Here is a 21,048-nt window from a genome sequence, read left to right on the forward strand (position 1 = left end):
GGGGACAGCGCCAGTCACCCGCGTGCGGGGGCGGGGTCCGGGCGGGGCCGGCGCCTCTGTGTCTCTCCGGAGGGTCCCGTCTAGCTGCCGCACAGGTAGGAGCCGCTGGGACCCCTCCCCAAGCTCCATCTTCATTCCCATCCGTAGAGAGATGCAGCGTGTGTGTGTGTGTGTGTGTGTGTGGTGGAGGGGCTACCTGGGGAGACCAACAGATGGAGGGGGAGGGCTGGAGCCTGATTCGGAGAGAATGGGACTTAGAGACAGGTGTGGAGACAAAGAGCCACAAGGAAGGGAGACGCAGGCGTGGAGACAAAGAGCCACAAGGAAGGGAGGCGCAGGCGGGGGAGAGGGTGCAAGCCCTTGGTAGACAGGGACCAGACAACAGGCAGAAGCCAGCTAACCCAGACGGGGGAGCGGCGAGAAGCGGCTGGGGAGATGGACAGAAATAGGGAAGGCGTCGGTTTGGAGAATGGTGGCCCAGGCGGTCACGAGGACAGGTGTGAAGACAGAGCTCGGGGCGCGCGGGCGAGACAAACAGGCTTAAAAGGATGTGGGGGCCCAGCCAAGGCAGCAGGGCAGACGCTCGCCGCCCACATTCTCCGCAGGAGTGGGAGACGGAGGGCAGCATGAGTCTTCACGTCCCGTTCCGGGGCAGGTGTGGAGGGAGGAGCCAGCTGCGGGCGCTAGCACGGACCGGCAAGGCCGCGTCCTCCCCAGCTCCGCTTGTCTCGGGTGTCAGGGTCTGGGGTCCCAGGCGGAACAGGGCTCCGAAGCCGCTAGCCCCGCCGGGACTCCGCTTGTGTGCGTAAGCCCCGCCCGTTGTCTTAGCAACAGGCCGTTGCCGAGGCAACCAGCACTCCCTTCACCCCGCCCGAGCCGAGCCAGCCGTTGCTCTGGGCAACCTGGTGCGCCGGTTCCCACGCCCGTCTTCGCCCACGACTGATTCAGGCCCCGGGGAAGGGCAAGAAAGGAGCAGAAGTCATCGGGACTGGATTCCTAGGGGGCCTAAAGGGAGGGGGCGTCCCTTTGGACGGGAACGTGCTCCCGGAACCCACGCCTAGCCTCCGCCCTCCGCAGCAGGAAGGCTGAAACTACAACTCCCAGCATGCCTCACGGTAGTCGATCGGTTCCTACACGGCCCCCGTCCAGAGGGCCGATGGGAGTTGTAGTTCTTTCTTGTTCGGCGGGCTCAATGGACTCACAGGGTGGGTGTGTGGGGCTAGGGCGTTTGGGTGCATCCACAGGAAAAACCATAAGACCTCGTCGTCATGTTCCCGGAGCCTCCAACACCCGGGCCTCCAGCGCCCGACACGCCTCCTGACTCGAGTCGCATCAGCCACGGCCCGGGTGAGCGAGACTTGGGGCGGAGTGGAGGGAAAGCCTCGTCGGGATTCTCGGGGGCGGGATCCGGATCGGGTGTTTTCAGGATGGTGGGCTGGAAAATGCGGGTGAGGTCATAGTAGGAATCCTGGATTGGAATCTAAATGAAATGAATAAGGAACGGTTTTGCAAGAAAATGAAAACCCACATCAAGGGTGTGGAATGGAATGGAACCTTGGATTGGTGAACTGGAAGGTCCACCTCTCCCTTCTTTTAAACATAGGGAGACTCAGGGAGAGGTTAAACCTCCTTAAAGCACAGGGGTTGAGCAGAAAAATTAGAATGAGGGTAGAAGAGGAGGTAGAACTAATAAGCAAGAAAATCCAGACGGTGTCAGCCTGCCATAAGGCTTCAGTTTTATATACGAGATGAGCTGGAAGGAAAACATGGGAATAAAATGGAATGGACATGGCTGGAGGGAAAACAAGGCCAGGATTTCAGCTAGCACATGGTCCATCCAGGTCTGAATGACCGGGTTGCTTCTCGGGGCCTCAGTGTTTGCTGTTTCCATGCCCTCTGCAGTGCCCCCCTGGGCTCTGGCCACCATCCTGCTGGTCTCAGGCCTCCTCATCTTCAGCTGCTGTTTCTGTCTCTACCGGAAGCGTTGTCGGAGGCGGATGGGCAAGAAGAGCCAGGCCCAAGCCCAGGTTCACCTTCAGGAAGTGAAGGAGCTGGGCCGGAGCTACATAGACAAGGTGTGGCCTGACCCAGTCCCTCAGCCCTGGCCGTTTCTGCACCCATGCTCCTCTCAGTGGCCCAGCAGCTCCCCTGTGTGTCGAGCCCTAAAGTGGATCTGGGGACCTGGAGGTGAACCAGACATTCCCAAGAACCTCCAGTCAGATGGGGAAGTCAGACATTCACACAGACATTCACGACACAGGGCAGTATGTGCCACATTAGAGGCAGTATGGGGCATATGGGAGCACAGAGAAACCAACCAGCTGACAGCCCAGAAGGTCTGAGAAGGCTTCCCGGAGGTGACTTCTGTGTTGAGACCCAGAAGGACTCAGTTAACTGAGAGCAGAGAGAATGACATTTTACCTCAAAGGAAGAGCACGTGCTGAGGCCTGGAATCCAGATTATGAGGGATGTTTGGAGAACAAACTCAGTTTTCACAATAGCTGGGATATAGCATAAAGGTATACTGTGCTCTAGGCTTCCCAGGTGGCGCCAGTGGTAAAGAACTTGTCTGTCAATGCAGGAGACATAAGAGACAAGGGTTTGATCCCTGGGTTGAGAAGATCCCCTGGAGGAGGGCACAGCAACCCACTCCAGTATTCTTGCCTAGAGAATCCCATGGATGGAGGAGCCTGATGGGCTACAGTCCATGGGGTCACAAAGAGTCAGACACAACTGAATGGACTTAGCACACACGCATATATTCTGTGCTTGAGGGTGAGGCTTCTAGAGAGCTCAGTGGTACCCACGTAATGAAGGGAACTGGGAGCCACAGAAGTTTTGAGCGAGAAAGGGACAAGGTCACATGGGCTTTAAGATGAATCCCCGGAGCCCACGTGCAGGACAGATCTGGAGGACAAGGAGACAAAGGAGGAGGCTGGAGGGCAGTCCGGAGAGGTTGACGCAAACATGAGTAGGAAGAGGCCATTGGCACGGAAAGCCACAGGTTCAGGTATCTGAGCATTATACCTCCGAATGCAGAGCGGAATGAGGCTCTCCTGGGAGCCAGAGAGTCCTAGGTTTCCAACCCAGAGTAACTGGCTCTGTGACCTTGAGAAATTGACTGTCTGTCTCTGAGCCTCGAGGTCGTAGTCCGTGACTAGTGTTTCCTCTCCTCCCTTTTCAACAGATAGCTGTTATAATGATCACCCGTAAGGGATGCCCTTTAGGGTCCTGGTGTCCAGTCTCCAGCCCTCTCTCCTAAAGCCGGGAGCTCCAAACCCCGTCAGCATCAGAATCTCTTTGGGTCCTTGTTGAAATGCAAGTCCTGGATCTTGCGCCACTTACTGAGTCAGAATCTCGGAAGAGAAGGCATTCTACCACACTACGACTACTACTATTCACATTACATCTAGAAAATCAGTGACTAGAAGTCTTCTGACTTCGTTGTGCTAGTTTAGAATGGCAAGAATGCACTATATATGCCATTTTCCCTCCAAGTTTTTCCATCCAGGATCACTAATCAACGTGGCAATTTGGACCATCACCCCAATACATCCATTAACGTGTGAACTAAAATCTGCGTCCATCCCGTAGGCAGAGAGACACTGTCAGCGCCTGTTCTTTTAGTCTAGGCATGACAAACACACTGCATGTGCGTCACCGCATCTGTGTGCTACCGGTAGCAGATATCACTAATCAAACACTGACCAGCATACCGCCGTGTGTGTTGCCATGGCGCGTCTCCGCCTGTGGCAGACATCACTAGTCAAACACCGACTCTGCTTAGCTTGCAAATGTTCAGGTTTAGCCAGAGGGTTCTGTGAGTCTCCCTTGGCTTCTGGGCCTGGAGGACACCACAGTCCGGGGAGGAGTTCACCTGCCCTTGCCCCTGGTTCCCTAAGGTGCAGCCAGAAGTGGAGGAGCTGGAGCCGACGCCTTCGGGACCAGGGCAGCAGGTGGCTGAGAAGAACGAACTAGGACGACTGCAGTACTCACTGGACTATGATTTCCAGACTGGCCAGGTGGGTGTGGAGGTGGAGGGAAGCTTTGAACGGGAGGGCACCAGGAGTTCTAGTCCCTTTTTGGAGGAGGCTTCAGAAGGGAAGCTGAGACTAGGGTCCTCTCATCACTGTCCAGCTGCTGGTGGGCATCGTGCAAGCTGAGGGACTGGCAGCCTTGGACATAGGCGGCTCCTCTGACCCCTACGTGCGGGTCTACCTGCTGCCAGACAAACGGAGGCGGCACGAGACCAGGGTGCATCGGCAGACGCTGAACCCTCACTTTGGGGAGACTTTTGCCTTCAAGGTGAGCTCGTGGCCTCAGGGCTCCGTGCCCAGCAGCCCATCCCCAGTCTGGAACACTGGCGCCACAGTCCCTTCAGCTTTTACTGGTGGCAGCTACCACCAGCTCTGTGGACTATTCCACTGGACCCTGTGCTGTCCCTTCGAGAGCAGTGCTGGCCCCTGGACTGCTCCGCTGGCCCTTGGGCTGTCCCATTTGGGCTCCATGGACACCCCGACTCTTCCTTTGGCCCCCCACTGTCCCCACTCACCGCTTTCCACGTGCATGTGCTGCGCCTCACTTTGTGCTTTCTCTGCGCCCGCCCCTCACCTAGGTCCCCTACGTGGAGCTGGGGGGCCGGGTCCTGGTCATGGCGGTGTACGACTTCGACCGCTTCTCCCGCAACGACGCCATCGGGGAGGTGCGAGTTCCCATGAGCTCCGTGGACTTGGGGCGTCCAGTGCTGGCCTGGCGCGAGCTGCAGGCGGCACCTCGCGAGGAGGTGAGCGCTCGTGGCCACGCCCCCACGGCTGGGCCCTCCCACCCCAGACCCGGGCCAATCAGCACAGGCGTCCAGGTGGGGGCGGGCCTCGCTCCGGACCGTACCATTCCGAGCAGAGGGGGCGGGAAGGAAGGTCGCAGAGGGGCTGCGGGAGGAGCCCGGGCTCCGGGGACCGGTCCTTCTTCCTCTCTCAGCAGGAGAAACTAGGAGACATCTGCTTCTCTCTCCGCTATGTCCCCACGGCCGGGAAGCTCACCGTCATCGTCCTGGAGGCCAAAAACCTGAAGAAGATGGACGTGGGAGGGCTGTCAGGTGTGCGGAAGCCGCAAACGACTGCGGTGCTGGGCGGAGCCGGGTCTCAGACTCAGGCTCCCGCAGTTTCTGGGTCCCCGAAGGTCTCACCGGGGAGAGGAAGGTCCAGGCTGCCGTGGACGATTTAGATTCGATTTGGGCACAGAGAGAGGGGGACCTGAGGGGTCTGTGGGCTGTCTCTGTGTTGTTCCGAAGAGCCTCGGGCATTCTCCCTGGATTCAGCAGAGTGAGGGGAGCTATGATTCCTCCTCCCTCCCCCCAGATCCGTATGTCAAGGTCCACCTGCTGCAGGGCGGCAAAAAGGTGCGGAAGAAGAAAACCACCATCAAGAAGAACACTCTGAACCCCTATTACAACGAGGCCTTCAGCTTTGAGGTGCCCTGTGACCAGGTCCAGGTGAGGGCACAACTATCCACCGCCCCTGCCAGAGCAGCCTTTCCCCTGAGCCCCAGGCCCTTAGAAATGCCCGTTGCTAAGGGAGGAGAGCCTCCTTAGCAGCCCCTAGGAGTCAGGTCTTGGGGGTCTAATTATGTTCTCAGTCTCAGTTTCCCCCATGAGGACCAGGAAGCCCCGCCCACCCAAGCCAGACTGGATGCCCAGCACCCGTAGGAGCTCTGGTTACTGAGAAAAAGAGACCCTCAACCCTAAGGCCAGGCCCACCCACCCATTTAACAGTCTTGAAGATGTGCCCCCATTAGGACCCCGCACCCTAAGGAACCTTTGAGCAACAGAGGTCCTGAGGGTTTATCTGCTTTAAAACCTGGTCGCAGGAAGACTCCAGTACACTCCTGTAACCATCCAGCAGGGCCCTCACCCCCTCCCTCTCCGAGCTCCAGATGAAGCCTTAGCCCAGGCACCTATGGAACTCAGGAAGGGGGTCTCCTTAGCAATGATAACTGAGTCCCTCCGTGTGCGTCCTTACCCTACTTTCTGTCTCCTCTTCCTCCCCTGCCCACCCCAGAAGGTGCAGGTGGAGCTGACTGTGCTGGACTACGACAAGCTGGGCAAGAACGAGGCCATCGGGAGGGTAGCCGTAGGGGCAGCGGCCGGGGGGGCTGGCCTGCGGCACTGGGCAGACATGCTGGCCAACCCCCGGCGGCCCATTGCCCAGTGGCACTCACTGCGACCCCCTGACCGAGTGAGACCGCCGCCAGCACCCTGATGCCCACCCTCAAGCCCCTGCCCCCAGGCCCCTGCCCAAAGCCACGCCCATGCCCACCTTTAAGGCCAACACCCCCACTCTGCCCGTTCCTGCCTTCTCCCCCATTATGCCAATCATGATAACTTACCAACTACCCCGATACAGCACATACCCAGAAGCCCCAGGGGCCCCTGGGGAAAGGGAGGCAGTCTGGCCTCCCCCCACCCCAGGGTCCCGCCCTCTGCTTTGACAATCAGTGATCCCAGCCTACTATCCCCTTGGCTCCCCATGCCCTTTCCTGCACAGGATCACCCGCTCCTGTCCCCAGTCTGATTCCTACACCACTCCTGGGACCAAATAAACACTCAGCAACTTTGCTGGCCTGCACCGATGCTCCTTGATGGGGGTGTGCAGGGGTGGGGGCTGGGAACCCAAGAGGGGCCCTCCAGGGGTGGGATCACATAAGGGCGAGGACAGGGCTGCCCATCCTGGAAATACACACGGAAATGCCCCCACGCACTCCCCCACCCCTTCATCCATCCACCCTGTCACCAACCCACTCTCCCATTCACTTCTTCATCGGTTCATTCACTCAGCCCTCAAAGCTTCAGTTTCCTCATCTGAAAAAATCATGATAATGGTAATACCTACTGCCTGTTTGCTCTGAGGAGGCAGTGAGAATTCACTTATTCATGAATTTTTCTGCTCCCTTGCCCATGATTTATGTAGATTTTCATACCCATATTTCCCTCCCTTCTCTTTTTCCCCTTCCTTTCATCATCTGGGGTGCAGTTTCAACCTCTGGTCAGGGAACTAAGATCTCAGAAGGCATGTGGCATCAGTCAGCCAGTTCAGTGGCTCAGTCGTGTCTGACTCTTTGTGACCCCATGGACCGCAGCCTGCCAGGCATCCCTGTCCATCACCAACTCCCGAAGCCTACTCAAACTCATGTCCATTGAGTCAGTGATGCCATCCAACCATCTCATCCCCTGTCTTCCCCTTCTTCTCCCGCCTTCAGTCTTTCCCAGCATCAGGGTCTTTTCCAATGAGTCAGTTCTTCACATCAGGTGGCCAAGATGCGCCCCCCCCCAAAAAAAAGAGACACAGCCAAGAGCCAGATCATATAGGTGCTAGGAGATAAACCTAAGGCGCTGGGATTGTGTGTACCTGCAGTGAGGACCCTCAGGAGGTTTTAGAGGGAAGTGGCATGGCTTGGTCTACTTTTAAGATTCCTCTGGCGCCTCTGTGGAGGAAGTGTTTTGGGGAGTGGTAGTGATGAGGATGAAAGGCAGTAAGTCTCGCTGGAGAAAGTCAGCATCTGGGGCTCCAGTGGGCTGAGAGACTAGAACCCCGGAGGGACTCAGCCATCACTTCCTTCCCAGCGCCCAGGACTGTCCTCACCAGGCAGACAGACCCCCATTCAGTCCACCACTCGCTTGCTGACTTCATGTTACCCTTCCCACTTTACAGAGCGGGAAATTAGGGTAACTGACTTGTCTAAATTCATGCAGCTGGGGGAGGAGAGGAGGCAGAGAGCCAGCACTCCGTGGGTGCTGTTCCCTGAGCTGAGTGGTGGGGATGATCTAGAGACGTGTCTCACTTAAGTCCCTGACCTTGTGGGACTCCCAGACAGGTCAACTCATTGCATCGAATTGCAAGGGGGATTCTTAACCACTGGGCCACCAGGGAAGCCCTTACTGCAATTTTTAAATAAAAATCCAAACTAATACAAAAAAGAAATCCAAGATGGAAAAATATTAAAAAATTAATGGCAGGATCTGATCCTTCATTTGGCCCTCTCTGCTTTAGTCTAATCCTGGCCCTCTTCTAATAAAACTTTATTTACAAAAGTAGACAGCCTATGCTCATAGTTTGCCAATTTCATTTCTTAAACGACTGCGTTAAAATAGCATTTTCTTCCTACAGGTACAATAGTTGTAACTAACCTTGAGACCATTGATAATAGTAAAATAAAATAGGAAGTGGTGCATTTTGAGTATGGTCGCTTTTATTTAATGTATTTTACTGAATTCAATTTTTAGTAATTAATTTGGTAAAACTAATTTTTAGTACTGATTGTGTATAACAATCAGGTCACAAAGTTCCCTAAAATTTAGCAACCAGGGGCCAGTGCTGGCTGGTCCCAGCACTTGGCTGTGTTTCCCACCTGGTAAGAGAAGTCCTGGGTGGCAGGGCCAGGGTGAGAGGGAAAACGGGGACACAGAAGTGTACAGTTTGAGGTCTAGTTCACCTCAGTTTAACTTGGGTTTATCAAGATTCGGTTCCTCTCTCTAAATGTTGGATCGGTCCAGGCCTCCGGCTTCCAGAAATTTGGACCGCCCCAGGCTCCGTCCCAGCCTCTCCTGGCCCCGCCCCTTCGCCAGCTCTGTTGTCATGACGACCGCGTCCTCAAGCCCGCAAGCCCGCAAGCCCGCAAGCCCGGTGGTCGTCGGTCAGCGCTTCCACTGGCCAAAAGTTCGCAGCCGGCAGGTCTCGCTCACTCTCATTGGCCAGTTGATCGCGGCGGTGCCAACCTGCACACTCCCATTGGCCGAATGAATGAAAAGGGCGGGGACTATGGGCAGCAGTTGAAGAGGACCCTTTGGGCCTTAGCGCAGCCCCGAGCAGGGAGGGAGGGAGTGTCTCGGATTATTTGGAAGGATAAAGGTGAGGCGGGTGTGGAAGGGGTGAGAAGTTGGGGCAGGTGCGAGGGGAAAGGGTGGGCAACGGAGACTCGATGTTTGGGGATTCCCAGGTTGTCCGGAGCGCACGGCGATGACTACGCCGGCAGGCTCGGGCACGGGCTTTGGCTCTGTGTCCTGGTGGGGCCTGTCCCCGGCAGTGGACCTGCAGGCTGAGGGTGAGTTCCCCGCTCAGGATCACAAATCTTGCGACGCAGCCGCTGCCTTCACAGCCAGGCAGACAGAGCGCTAACGTTCTCGGGGGCTCCAAGGGCGCCCCCCGCCCAGTGGGCAGCCTAGATGCCTCTGTGGACTCCGAGTTCCGGAACGCTTAGAGGCACAGCTCCAGTTGAAACCGAGGCCAGGGGTGCAAGTCCTGCTGAGGGTGGCTGCAGGGGACGCTCTCCAGGCCGCGAACTCCAGCCTGCTATCATCTTCTCAGGTCCTCCTGTGGATCCAGATTCTCAGGCCGAGAACCCCGAGCTAAATGTCCTGCTGTTGGGTTCAGTGGATGGGCGGCACTTGCTACGGACCTTGGCCCGGGCAGCTCTCTGGCCTCGAAGGAGGTTCCACGTGAGCTGGGATTATGGGGTCTTGAAAGGAGGAGGATGAAGATGAGAGTCCAATTTCCTGAGTCCTTGAGGGAGAAGGGAGCTGGGGACCCAGACTCCCTCCTGGGGAAGGATGGGGCTGGAGTTGGGGGCTCCTGGGTTGAAGTGGGGGAAAGTGTCTAAAGATGGGGCCTCCTGAGTAGTGATGGAAAGGAGGGTTCTGAGTGCCCACGTTTCTGTGATCGAAAGAGCAGGACTGGTGCACAAGTCTCCGGGGTCCTGTGGAAGGAGGGGGCTGAGATTTTCGACTCCTGGGTCTGCTGGGAGCCAGGGACACAGATCTCAGAATTGTTCTTCCCTGCCCGTCCTTTTAGTTTTATGTGCTGGAGAATAATCTGGAAGCTGTAGCCCGACACATACTGATCTTCAGCCTAGCCCTGGAGGATCCTGAGAAGATGGGGCTGCAAGGTCAGCAGACACCCAGGCCATCTGGCCCCCAGCTCCTTACCCCTCCCCGCAGGAGTTCTGGCATTCCAATGGTGAAATTAAGCACGTTGCGCATTGTTCCCTATTCTATCACTTGCTCACTCACTTGGTAGCCCTTACAGCCTCAGCTCTTCGTACCTTTGAAATGGGGCTGAAAAGAAGGCTTCCGAGAATCATTCAGAGAATTCCAGGAGATAATCCACATAAAACTCTCAGAACTGTGCTTAACACAGTGTAAGCATTCAAAACCTCCTGATGAGGGAGAAGCCCAAAAGAGATCCAGGGAGTTCCTAAGAGGTCATGAGTCCCCCGGATGTGGGGACCATTTGGCTGAGCTGAGCTCTGTCTTACCCAAAGCCTCCCTCAGGCTTGAGTCTCCCCTAGTGAGAGGTATGAACCCCAGGGAATCTGCCTGGAGGAGGCATCCTTGGAAGTGAGACTATCACAAGGGAAGGGGAGGAGGAGGATTTGAGTGGGAAATTGACTGTTTTCCAGTAATAAAAACTTCAGCTTGGTGCCTAGAGCCAATCGTTCCCCCCTAGACTCAGGCAGGCTGTGTTCAAATTCGACTCTGCTTGCTGTGTGACCTTGGGCTAGTGTCTATCCCTTTCGGGGCTTCTGTTTCTACATTTATAAAATGAAGATCCTAAAAATTCTTCCGCCATAGAATTCTTATAAGAGTTTAATGAAAAAAAAATGCATGGCGCCTGGCTTATGATATAGACTCCACACATATTAGCGATTATTGTTACCATGATTAAGGATGGTAGGTGTCATTAACAGCCCAGGGCTTTCAGAAGACATTGCACAGATTTCTTAATGCATCTTGTAAAGGCTCTTAAACTAGAACTTATCTAACCTAACTAAAAGTATATCGTTCCCTCTTATAAGGTTCTTAAACAACTCAGTTCAGTTCAGTTCAGTTGCTCAGTCGTGTCTGACACTCTGCAACCCCATGAATCGCAGCACGCCAGGCCTCCCTGTACATCACCATCTCCCAGAGTTCACTCAGACTCACGTCCATCGAGTCCGTGATGCCATCCAGCCATCTCATCCTCAGTCATCCCCTTCTCCTCCTGCCAGCATCAGAGTCTTTTCCAATGAGTCAGCTCTTCGCATGAGGTGGCCAAAGTACTGGAGCTTCAGCTTTAGCATCATTCCTTCCAAAGAAATCCCAGGGTTGATCTCCCTCAGAATGGACTGGTTGGATCTCCTTGCAGTCCAAGGGACTCTCAAGAGTCTTCTCCAGCACCACAGTTCAAAAGCATCAATTCTTCGGCGCTCAGCCTTCTTCACAGTCCAAATCTCACATCCATACATGACCACAGAAAAAAACCATAGCCTTGACTAGATGGACCTTAGTTGGCAAACTAATGTCTCTGCTTTTGAATATACTATCTAGGTTGGTCATAACTTTTCTTCCAAGGAGTAAGTGTCTTTTAATTTAATGGCTGCAGTCACCATCTGCAGTGATTTTGGAGCCCAAAAAATAAAGTCTGACACTGTTTCTACTGTTTCCCCATCTATTTTCCATGAAGTGATGGGACCAGATGCCATGATCTTCATTTTCTGAATGTTGAGCTTTAAGCCAACTTTTCGCTCTCCTCTTTCACTTTCATCAAGAAGCTTTTAGCTCCTCTTCACTTTCTGCCATAAGGGTGGTGTCATCTGCATATCTGAGGTTATTGATATTTCTGCCGGCAATCTTGACTCCAGCTTGTGTTTCTTCCAGTCCAGCGTTTCTCATGATGTACTCTGCATATAAGTTAAATAAGCAGGGTGACAATATACAGCCTTGACGTACTCCTTTTCCTATTTGGAACCAGTCTGTTGTTCCATGTCCAGTTCTAACTGTTGCTTCCTGACCTGCTGCTACTAAGTCGCTTCAGTCGTGTCCGACTCTGTGTGACCCCATAGATGGCAGCCCACCAAGCTCCCCCATCCCTGGGATTCTCCAGGCAAGAACAGTGGAGTGGGTTGCCATTTCCTTCTTCAATGCATGAAAGTGAAAAGTGAAAGTGAAGTCGCTCAGTCGTGTCTGACTGTTAGTGACCCCATGGACTGCAGCCCACCAGGCTCTTCTGTCCATGGGATTTTCCAGGCAAGAGGACTGGAGTGGGGTGCCATTGCCTTCTTGGGTCTTAGTCGTGTCCAACTGTTTGCAACGCTATGGACTGTAGCCTACCAGCCTACTGTGTCTGTGAGATTTCCCAAGCAAGAATATTGGAGGCGTTTGCCATTCCCTTCTCCAGGGGATCTTCCTGATCCAGGGATCAAACCCTGGTCTCCTGCATTAGCAGGCAGATTCTTTCCTGCTGAGCCACCGGGAAGCCCTAGTTCTGTCTTACAAGATTCTGCTAACACACACAAATCTTCATCTCCATCTCTATATAACCTTTCCTTTTTTTTTTTTTAACCTTTCCTTTCGTAAGGCAAGAGAAACTTAAGCAGGAAATTCAGTTACCTGCGGGGCGGGGGCGTAGGAATAGGCGAGGAGACCCGGGTGAGGTGCGAGTTACTCTTCATGTTTTAGCTTTTGGGATGGGTGGGGAACTTGCCTGGGTTGGCCATGTTCATTACACGACTGTGGGAGAATACCATCTCTATAAACTGGTGTCGCCGTCACGGATCTCACGTGTGGACTCACCCCTCTTCTCCCTCCATTATTTTCTCCCTACTCCCCGCAGAGAGGAGCGAGACCTTCCTGGAGGTGTGGGGGAACGCGTTGCTGCGCCCCCCGGTGGCCGCCTTCGTGCGCGCCCAGGCCGGCCGCCTGGCTCACCTGGTGCCGGAGCCCGACCGCCTGGCGGAGCAGCTGCCCTGGCTCAGCCTGGGCGCCCTCAAGGTGCCTCCGCGTGGCCTCCGACCGTCCCCGCCGGGGACCCGGGTGGCGGCCGGGCTGTCCAACAGGGTCTGCGTGGATGGAGCGGCCTGAGGGCTCCCCGGCTCCCACCGAATGGCCCAGGGGGTGGCCTCTGCTCTCGGAGCCTCGGTCCCTTCAGCGGAGAGCTGCGAGAATCGTTCCCCACGCCCCGCTGGGGAAGGGAGGGTCGGGGGGAGACGCCATGGTCCCTGCAGCCCCCTCTCACTCGTTCTCCCCCACACCGGCCTGGCCGCGCAGTTCCGCGAACGCGACGCCCTGGAGGCCGTGTTCCGTTTCTGGGCCGGAGGGGAGAAGGGGCCGGAGGCTTTCCCCATGAGCCGCCTGTGGGACTCGAGGCTGCGCCAGTACCTGGGCTCCCGCTACGACGCGCGGCACGGCGTCAGCGACTGGGACCTGCACATGAAGCTTCACGACCGTGGGGTGAGGGCTGCGGGCGGGGCTGGGGTCCCGGCCCCGGGGGTGGAGGAGGCGGGGCTGGGGTCCTGGGTCCCCGGGGGAGGAGGAGGAAGGGCTGGGATCCCCTGTCCTGGGGGTGGAGGAGGAAGGGCTGGGGTCCCGGTCCTGGGGGTGGAGGAAGCGAGGCTGGGGTCTCGGGCCCCGGGGGTGGAGGCGGGGCTGGGGCCCGTAAGTTTCACAGAGGCCTCTTTCCTCGCTCCCCTCTCTTTCCAGGCCCGAGTCATCCATACCCGCGAGTTCAGGCGCTGGAGGGACACGGGCGTTGCGTTTGAACTCAGAGACTCCAGCGCCTATCACGTGCCCAACCGGACCCTGGCGTCCGGTCGCCTCCTGAGCCACGTGCGTGCGCCCTGGCTGCCGCTGATTCTCGCGGCTGGCGAGCCCCAGATTCCGAGTTCCCCAACATTATCCTCTCTCTCTGCTTTCCCAGCGCGGGGAGCGCGTGGCAGCGCGCGGGTATTGGGGGGACATCGCCACGGGGCCCTTCGTGGCCTTCGGCATCGAAGCGGACGACGAGACCCTCCTGAGGACCAGCAACGGGCAACCAGTCAAGGTTTGAGGCTGGAGGTGCTGGGGCCCGAGAAGGTACGCGAGGCCCCGCCCTGCCGCCTGGGCCCCGCCCCCGCCTCCAGCCGCCCCACCCGCCGCCCCGGCCCCGCCCCTTGCTACCTCCACGTGACAGCCCCACCCCCTCTACTTCCCAGGCCCGGTCTGGAAATCTAAGTGCGTCCGCCAGATACCTGTTCTGGGGGTGGGGGCGTGGGAAGGGGAGCGTTCTCTAGGCCCTTCCGTGCCACCGCGGCCCTGCGGTCCTAGCTCAGCGTCTGGCCACGCCCCTTCTACCCCCAAAGACCGCAGGCGAGATCACCGAGCACAACGTGGCGGAGCTCTTCCGAGAGATGGCCGCCTGGGGGCACCCGAGAGCCGCCGAGGGGGACCCGGAGCAGGTGCAGGGCGGCGCCGAGGGAAGCCCGGAGCCCGGTAAGCCGCGGACCCGGGCTGTTCCCTTGAGGTGGCAAGCGGGGCTGGGGCACTCACATCTGGGGGAGAGCGGGACCCGGACCCTCGTCCCAGGCTTCAGGCTCCGGGTATTTGAAGTACAAGTATGGATCGGTACGGTGTCTAAAGCCTGGACAAGTGGCCTCCCCTTCCGACATCCGGTCTGTTTTTCACTCTTTGAATTTCTCTCCCTTTTCCAACTCTTGACACCATCCTTACCATTCTGAATTCCATTAGCAGAATTAGCAGAATTGTGATCCCACGTGCAGATACTCAAGAGGCGAACATTTTAACGAGGTTCTACGTTTCAGATTATACCGCTGGAGAACCCCCCGACCCAAATCTGGTCGTGCCTCCGTCTACCCATTACCTAGGTTGGCCCTCCCGGGTGAATGAATGACTTGTGTGGCCATGGGTCACCCACTCTCTTTTCCTCTCGTGAATCTCAGTTGCCTAGTCTGTAAAATGGGTTTCTGCCTGCCAGACCAGTCTTCCCAGAATTTTCCAGGGATCTACCCAAGAGAAAGGAAGACAAAAGGCCTGAAGACGGACGAGGAGAGTCATCTCCAAGCTTCGAGTGTCTGCCTAACCCTGCTAGTCTTCCCTTCCCCGGCAGCCCCTGTCCTGGAGCCCTTCACTGTCCACTTCCTGCCCCTTGATTCTGCCCACACCCTCCACCACAAGAGCTGCTACAAGGGACAGTTCCAGCTCCTCTACGTGGCCTGTGGGTAAGAGGACCTGGGAGGCGCCCAGATCTTCCTCACCCAACCCCTCCTCCCTCAGACCCAGGAATCTAGGCCCCCAGACCCTCCTCAATCAGTGTCCAGGTCCCCAGCCTCCCTTCTTCTCTCAGAACCTGAAAGTCCGAGCCTCAGCCTTCCCCTTTTCTCTCCACAGGATGGTCCATCTTCTCAGCCCAGAGCTGGGGGCCTGCGTGGCCCCCAGAGGACGCCTGATTGTCGAATTAGCCCAGTGAGCCAGCAGAGGGCAGGGCGGGCAACTTCCAGGCCGGGGGCGGAAAGCGGGGGCCCCCTAACCCGCCGCTTCCTGGTTCCAGGTTCCTAGTGGACCTGCGGCAGGAGCAGCTGCATGCGTTCTCCCGCCGGGTCGGGGAGCTAGCACAAGCGGCTGGATTCGCCCCACAGTTGGGGGGCAAGCCCTCGGACACCTTCGCGCGCTTCTACAAGGCCGGGGACTCAGCTCCCGGCCACGAGGACCAGGCTGTGGAATCTGGGACTCCGCCCCCTGACGTCCTGGCCCCGCCCCTTGAGGCAACCGACTGGCCCTCTGAGGACCGGACCCAGCCCCTTGAACCGGGGACCCCACCCTCTGAACCCCTCAAACTGACCTCAGAGTCTCAGGCTTCACTCTTGGAGGCTTCAGTTCCGCCCACAGGGAGTCAGGCCCCTAAATCAGAGAATCAGAATGTTCCTCCAGAGACCAAGTCCCCCATCCCCGACCTCTAAACTCCGGTCATAGAAGGAGAACGCGCCTCTAGAATACTCTCAGCAGTCTCACTCGGCGCCAGCGGTGTCGCTAGCATTTCGGATTCCATTCCTGGGATTCTATATTTATTCCTAGAATTCTAGACTGTTCTCTTGAGTTCTGCCTTTCACTCCCAGACTCTGAAAACACCCTGGAGCTCTAGCTCTGGGGCTCTGCTCAGGCCCTCTGCGTGGTCCCCTCGTCTCCAGGCGTCCCATTCCTAACTGGGGGCTGGGGTGTCGCCTCGCACAGGCTGGTCTACCCTCAGGTGGGCCAAGTAAAGAGAGCCAAGAACTCTTCTCCAGGTGTCTGTGTCTTTCCTGCCCTCAGTCTGTCTCCAAGAATGGGAGAGGGAGGGGGTGTGGGGGGGTGAGCAAGAGGTGAATTTTTATGTGCTACCTGCTGAAGCATATTAAAAAGCAGAGACATTACTTTGCCAACAAAGGTCTGTCTAGTTAAGGCTATGGTTTTTCCAGTAGTCATGTATGGATGTGAGAGTTGGACTATAAAGAAAGCTGAGTGCTGAAGAATTGATGGTTTTGAACTGTGATATTGGAGAAGAGTCTTGGGAGTCCCTTGGGTTGCAACCAGTCCATCCTAAAGGAAATCAGTCCTGAATATTCATTGAAAGGATTGATGTTGAAGCTGAAACTCCAATACTTTGGCCACCTGATGCGAAAAGCTGACTCATTTGAAAAGATCCTGATGCTGTGAAAAATTGCAGGCGGGAGGAGAAGGGGACAACAGAGGATGAGATTGTTGGATGGCATCACCAACTCAAGGGGCATGAGTTGAGTAAACTCCGGGAGTTGGTGATGGACTGGTGTGCTGCAGTCCATGGGGTCGCAGAGTCGCACACGACTGAGTGAATGAACTGCTGAAAGCCTGGGCACCCCACACCTGTATCCTCAAGTGAATCAGCAAACTGTACTGATTGGGTAACAGGTTTGGGGCACTGAGGCTGAGCATAACACAGTGAGGAAGTTCCAGCCCTCAAGGAGACTGCAGTTTAGTGAAGGGGCAGGGCCTAGACTCCTGGGTCTGAGGGAGGAGCGCTGGGGGTCTGGACCCCCAGGTCTGAGGGAGGAGGTGTGGGGGGCCTGGACCCCTGGGTCTGAGGGAGGAGGGGTGGGGGCCTGGACCCCCAGGTCTGAGGGAGGAGGGGTGGGGGCCTGGACCCCCAGGTCTGAGGGAGGAGGGGTGTGGGGCCTGGACCCCCAGGTCTGAGGGAGGAGGGGTGGGGGCCTGGACCCCTGGGTCTGAAGGAGGAGGGGTGGGAGGCCTGGACCCCTGGGTCTAAGGGAGGAAGGGTGGGGGGCCTGGACCCCCAGGTCTGAGGGAGGAGGGGTGGGGGGCCTGGACCCCTGGATTTGAGGGAGAAGGGGCTGGATTCCCAGGCCACCAAGGTGAAGGGGTGATCCAGCTGGAGCATGGCCCGCCCCACCCCTCACGCGCCCCGTTATCTCGAATCCTGGGCAGGGGGAGGAGGGGGCAGCAGTATATTTAGTCTCCGTCCTCGCCCTTTATCTCAGTGTCCTCAGTGAGGTTTGAGCAGACCGGACGAGACAAGTCCCAGGGACCTTCAAGGTCACTCCGGACGCTCCCTCCCTGACCCTCCAAGAGCTCCTTGCTCCCGGGGTTCTGCCTCCCTCAGCTCCTGGCCTGAGACCCAGCATGGCGGACCGGTGAGTGAGGACTGGTAACCTGGGCTCTTGAGGCCGGAGGCGGGTGGGGGCTCATCTCCCGGGTCCCTGTGAGGAGTGAGAGTTGCGAGCCTGGACTCCACTCTGAGAAGGAGGTAAGGACAGGAAACCCGGGTGTCCGAATGAGGTGAGAGCTTGGGACTCCAACCCCTAGGAGCCTAGAATGGGGAGCTGGTAGGCCGGAACTGTGGTCAGAAGGGCCTATGGGGTCCCTTGGGACACGGACTAGACAGGACCCAGGCCCACCAGTCACCCGCTTTCTTGGTTTCTCTCCCTCCAGGAGCGGCAGCAGTACGGTGAGAGCGGGCGTGGGCTGGTCCCGCGTGCCCGGGGAGGGGGCTGCGGGAAGGGCTCTGGGGAGAGAGACTGCAGCCCTGGAAGACGGCAGGGAGACGGGTTGGGGAGGGGGGCTCCCCGTCGTGACTCAGCCCCGTTCCCCCAACCCCAGGCGGGGGACACGGTCTCCGCGCCCCCTCCTGTCCGACGCCGCTCGTCAGCCAACTACCGCGCCTACGCCACGGAGCCGCACGCCAAGGTGAGGTCGGGGGCCAGCGAGGGCGCGGGGCCGGTCGGGGGGCGCCTCGCAGGGTTTAGATTCAGGTTCTTAGGGCACTGGCGTCCTGGGGAGGCGGGGCGGAGCCAGGGCCCTCATGGGACTTTGGTGGTGGGCGGAGCCCAAGAGGAGTAAGGCCTTTATGGGACGGGCTTAGCAGAGGGCCGACGTCTGATTGGTGCGAGCTTGAGGATGGGCGGAGTCCCGCCGCCTCCGCACCTGAGAACGCTTAGAGACGGTGGGCGGAGCCTAGCTATAGGCCCCAGATTGGTGGATGGGGATGAGGGGCGTGGCTTCCCGCGGGCTGGAGTTGGAGGAGGGACTTGACTTGAACGGGCGGGATTCTGATACTCCTCCCGCCGTCCTCCGTCATCCTTCCTTGCTGTCTTACCCGGCAGAAAAAGTCTAAGATCTCCGCCTCGAGAAAACTGCAGCTGAAGGTACGGATGAGCCCACGGAAAAGCTAGGTGTCTTCAGGGGGCGGGTCTTGGACGTTGGGGCGGGGCTTCGGGTGAGCGACTGGGCGGGGCCTGAAAAGTTTGGCGGCGGGATGGCCCTGCCAGGGAGGGCTGGGGCCCGGGAATGATGGACATCAACCTGGAGGAGGCAGGTCTCTGGAAGCCGGCCTGGGATTAGAGGGCGGGGCCCGGTGAGGGTGACTACCCCGCAGCGTCCTCATCCCAGCACTGGGCCGCGGTTCCCGGCACCCCCTCCCTAGACCCTGATGCTGCAGATTGCGAAGCAGGAACTGGAGCGGGAGGCCGAGGAGCGGCGAGGAGAGAAGGGGCGCGCTCTGAGCACACGGTGCCAGCCCCTGGAGTTGGCCGGGCTGGGCTTCGCGGAGCTCCAGGTACTGGTTCTAACCAGGGACTCCGGCCCGGCCTAGGCTCCCAGGTTCCTAGTGTCCGATCTTGCGTCCCTTGGGACTCAGGGGTATACTTACGATGCCCCCACTCTTCTGCTCAGGACCTTTGGGCCCAATTTGCCAATTCTCACCCTTAGGAGTTCAGAAATGTGGCCCCCAGCTGCCTACAACCTCAAAACGCAGAGACTGGTTCCTCCAGCCCAACTCCAGTCCAGATTCTCAGAACCTCTGACTTTAGAACCTCTAAAGTTCCCCAGGGTCTGACTTCAATCTACTCCTCCAGGTCCCCAACCCCTCCTCCTTCAGACCCAGGAGTCCAAATCCTGGGGTTTCTCCTCACTACACACACCGCATTCCTCCACCAGGACTTGTGCCGAGAACTCCACGCCCGAGTGGACAAGGTGGATGAGGAGAGATATGACGTGGAGGCGAAAGTCACTAAGAACATCACTGAGGTGGGAGGCACTGGGCAGCCTGGGTCCCTTTGGGGTAGTGTGGGATGATTCAGGCTCTGGTCTCAGCCTGGCCCCTTGCAGCTCCTTACAGCTGCAGACACCAGGAGACGCAGGACAACTCTGTGAACCTGGCAGGGAGAGGCCAGAAGGATGAGCACAATAGGGTCAGGGATGAGCACAAAAGCCAGGAGGGGACAAAGCAGGAAATATGTTTGTGAACATTTGTGGCTGGAGCCTCAAGTGTTGGTAAGTCAGCTCAAGTGTGGGCCAGGGACCTGTGAGATGCATGTAACTGGACTGGGATGTGTCGGTGGCTTTCAGAGATGAGGCCAAGGCAAATTGGGTATCCAATTACAGGATGGGGAGCTTGGATTTCATCCTGAAGGTGGTAGAGGCCTGAACTAGGGAGAGCCTGGCTAGGGATAGGAGAGAAGTGTAGGGTGGAGAAGTGAGGTAAGCAGGAAGAGGAGGGGGGTCTCCACCTCCCTTTATGGCTTCACCCAGATCGCAGATCTGAACCAGAAGATCTTTGACCTTCGGGGCAAGTTTAAGCGGCCCACTCTGCGTAGAGTGCGGATCTCTGCAGATGCCATGATGCAGGCACTGCTGGGCGCCAGGGCTAAGGAGACCTTGGACCTGCGGGCCCACCTCAAGCAGGTGAAGAAGGAGGACACGGAGAAGGTGAGTGTGGCTCAGTCCAGGAAAGGGGGTGCTTGGGGGAGGAGGTAGTGGGCAGCAATCCTAGGGCCCAGCCTGAGGGCGGGTGATATTTGGAGTTGTGGGGAGAAGTATCTGGTAAGGGTCCTCCACAGGAAGTCTAAGAGGGGCACAGGAAATGCAAGAGTAAGATAGGATGTAGAAGAGAAAGACAGGGAGTGCATTAGGGAGAGTGGAAGTGGCGAAGAATCAGGAGGTACATGAGGGAGACAGGAAGTGCATGAGGGAGAGGAAGTGCAGGAGGGAGACAGGAAGTCCAAGAGGGAGACAGGAAGTGCATGAGTGAGAGAGGAAGTGCAGGAGGGAGACAGGAAGTGCATGAGTGAGAGGAAGTGCAGGTCGGTCACAGGAAGTGCAGGAGGGAGACAGGAAGTGCAGGTCGGTCACAGGAAGTGCAGGAGGGAGACAGGAAGTCCAAGAGGGAGACAGGAAGTGCATGAGGGAGAGAGGAAGTGCAGGAGGGAGACAGGAAGTGCATGAGGGAGACAGGAAGTGCAGGAGGGAGACAGGAAGTCCAAGAGGGAGACAGGAAGTGCATGAGTGAGAGGAAGTGCAGGTCGGTCACAGGAAGTGCAGGAGGGAGACAGGAAGTGGGGCATATTGGAAAGGATTGTCTGAGGGGACAAGAAGTATTCCAGAACCAGACCCTGCAATGGGCATCTGGAACAAGTGACCCAGCAGGCGGGAGGGCAAGTGGAGGCTACCAGGAAGACACGCTAACCTCTGACCCACCCCCTCAGGAAAACCGAGAGGTAGGAGACTGGCGCAAGAACATCGACGCGTTGAGTGGAATGGAAGGCCGCAAGAAGAAGTTTGAGGGCTGAGCTGACTGCCCACTGCCCTGACCCTGGCCTCGAGGATGACCCCGAGGAATAAAGCTTCTCTCTGAGCTGGGGGTGGCTGTCTGTCTACTCCTGGGGGCGGGGCGGGCGGTTAGGTGTGAGAGAGGCTGGAGAAACCGGGGCAGGAGTGGTACC

At 57.5% G+C, this 21,048-nt stretch overlaps 3 protein-coding genes and 1 long non-coding RNA gene across 6 annotated transcripts; 3 read left to right on the forward strand and 1 right to left on the reverse strand.

Annotated features, from left to right (window-relative positions):
* The first annotated feature begins 12 nt into the window (after positions 1 to 12).
* SYT5 (synaptotagmin 5) lies at positions 13 to 6,612 on the forward strand. 2 transcript variants are annotated; one of them, XM_015100319.4, is made up of 9 exons: positions 13 to 95; positions 1,224 to 1,347; positions 1,903 to 2,075; positions 3,903 to 4,022; positions 4,138 to 4,305; positions 4,616 to 4,783; positions 4,978 to 5,095; positions 5,358 to 5,491; positions 6,057 to 6,612. In XM_015100319.4, exons 2-9 carry the CDS (start codon positions 1,269 to 1,271, stop codon positions 6,255 to 6,257), a joined length of 1,161 nt encoding a protein of 386 aa, XP_014955805.2. In that variant the 5' UTR covers positions 13 to 95; positions 1,224 to 1,268; the 3' UTR covers positions 6,258 to 6,612. The 2 variants fall into 2 exon arrangements, with proteins under 2 accessions (XP_014955805.2, XP_027834600.1); XM_027978799.3 differs by having other exon boundaries at positions 4,981 to 5,095.
* On the reverse strand, positions 1,714 to 4,799 carry LOC121816567 (uncharacterized). The gene is made up of 2 exons (XR_006056246.2): positions 4,553 to 4,799; positions 1,714 to 2,569 (listed from the first exon to the last, which is right to left on the reverse strand). It is a non-coding gene; the product is annotated as an uncharacterized LOC121816567 (long non-coding RNA).
* A 2,015-nt stretch (positions 6,613 to 8,627) lies between the features above and the next one.
* On the forward strand, positions 8,628 to 16,077 carry DNAAF3 (dynein axonemal assembly factor 3). 2 transcript variants are annotated; one of them, XM_027978795.2, is made up of 12 exons: positions 8,820 to 8,903; positions 8,992 to 9,096; positions 9,360 to 9,490; positions 9,843 to 9,936; positions 12,642 to 12,799; positions 13,076 to 13,258; positions 13,508 to 13,633; positions 13,725 to 13,847; positions 14,146 to 14,275; positions 14,910 to 15,021; positions 15,191 to 15,265; positions 15,351 to 16,077. In XM_027978795.2, exons 2-12 carry the CDS (start codon positions 9,012 to 9,014, stop codon positions 15,757 to 15,759), a joined length of 1,626 nt encoding a protein of 541 aa, XP_027834596.2. In that variant the 5' UTR covers positions 8,820 to 8,903; positions 8,992 to 9,011; the 3' UTR covers positions 15,760 to 16,077. The 2 variants fall into 2 exon arrangements, with proteins under 2 accessions (XP_027834597.1, XP_027834596.2); XM_027978796.3 differs by lacking the exon at positions 8,992 to 9,096 and having other exon boundaries at positions 8,628 to 8,903.
* A 1,231-nt stretch (positions 16,078 to 17,308) lies between these two features.
* Positions 17,309 to 20,960, forward strand: TNNI3 (troponin I3, cardiac type). Its single transcript, XM_004015426.5, has 8 exons — positions 17,309 to 17,463; positions 17,762 to 17,777; positions 17,930 to 18,016; positions 18,433 to 18,474; positions 18,753 to 18,884; positions 19,265 to 19,354; positions 19,859 to 20,035; positions 20,812 to 20,960. The coding sequence occupies exons 1-8, from the start codon at positions 17,453 to 17,455 to the stop codon at positions 20,893 to 20,895; spliced, it is 639 nt and encodes a 212-aa protein (XP_004015475.1). The 5' UTR covers positions 17,309 to 17,452; the 3' UTR covers positions 20,896 to 20,960.
* The last annotated feature ends 88 nt before the right edge of the window (positions 20,961 to 21,048 follow it).

This window comes from Ovis aries, chromosome 14 (assembly GCF_016772045.2).
Source record: "Ovis aries strain OAR_USU_Benz2616 breed Rambouillet chromosome 14, ARS-UI_Ramb_v3.0, whole genome shotgun sequence".
Classification (NCBI taxonomy): domain Eukaryota; kingdom Metazoa; phylum Chordata; class Mammalia; order Artiodactyla; family Bovidae; genus Ovis; species Ovis aries.

Excerpts from the sequence above, each read along its gene's own strand:
- SYT5 (XM_015100319.4), top strand. The coding sequence starts at position 1,269 with ATGTTCCCGGAGCCTCCAACACCCGGGCCTCCAGCGCCCGACACGCCT. Across the intron at positions 2,076-3,902 it reads GCCGGAGCTACATAGACAAG|GTGCAGCCAGAAGTGGAGGA; the intron begins GTGTGGCCTGAC and ends TGGTTCCCTAAG. Across the intron at positions 5,492-6,056 it reads TGCCCTGTGACCAGGTCCAG|AAGGTGCAGGTGGAGCTGAC; the intron begins GTGAGGGCACAA and ends TGCCCACCCCAG.
- TNNI3 (XM_004015426.5), top strand. Across the intron at positions 18,885-19,264 it reads TGGGCTTCGCGGAGCTCCAG|GACTTGTGCCGAGAACTCCA; the intron begins GTACTGGTTCTA and ends TTCCTCCACCAG. Across the intron at positions 19,355-19,858 it reads TCACTAAGAACATCACTGAG|ATCGCAGATCTGAACCAGAA; the intron begins GTGGGAGGCACT and ends GGCTTCACCCAG.
- DNAAF3 (XM_027978796.3), top strand. The coding sequence starts at position 8,792 with ATGAATGAAAAGGGCGGGGACTATGGGCAGCAGTTGAAGAGGACCCTT. Across the intron at positions 13,259-13,507 it reads TGAAGCTTCACGACCGTGGG|GCCCGAGTCATCCATACCCG; the intron begins GTGAGGGCTGCG and ends CTCTCTTTCCAG. Across the intron at positions 15,266-15,350 it reads CTGATTGTCGAATTAGCCCA|GTTCCTAGTGGACCTGCGGC; the intron begins GTGAGCCAGCAG and ends TCCTGGTTCCAG.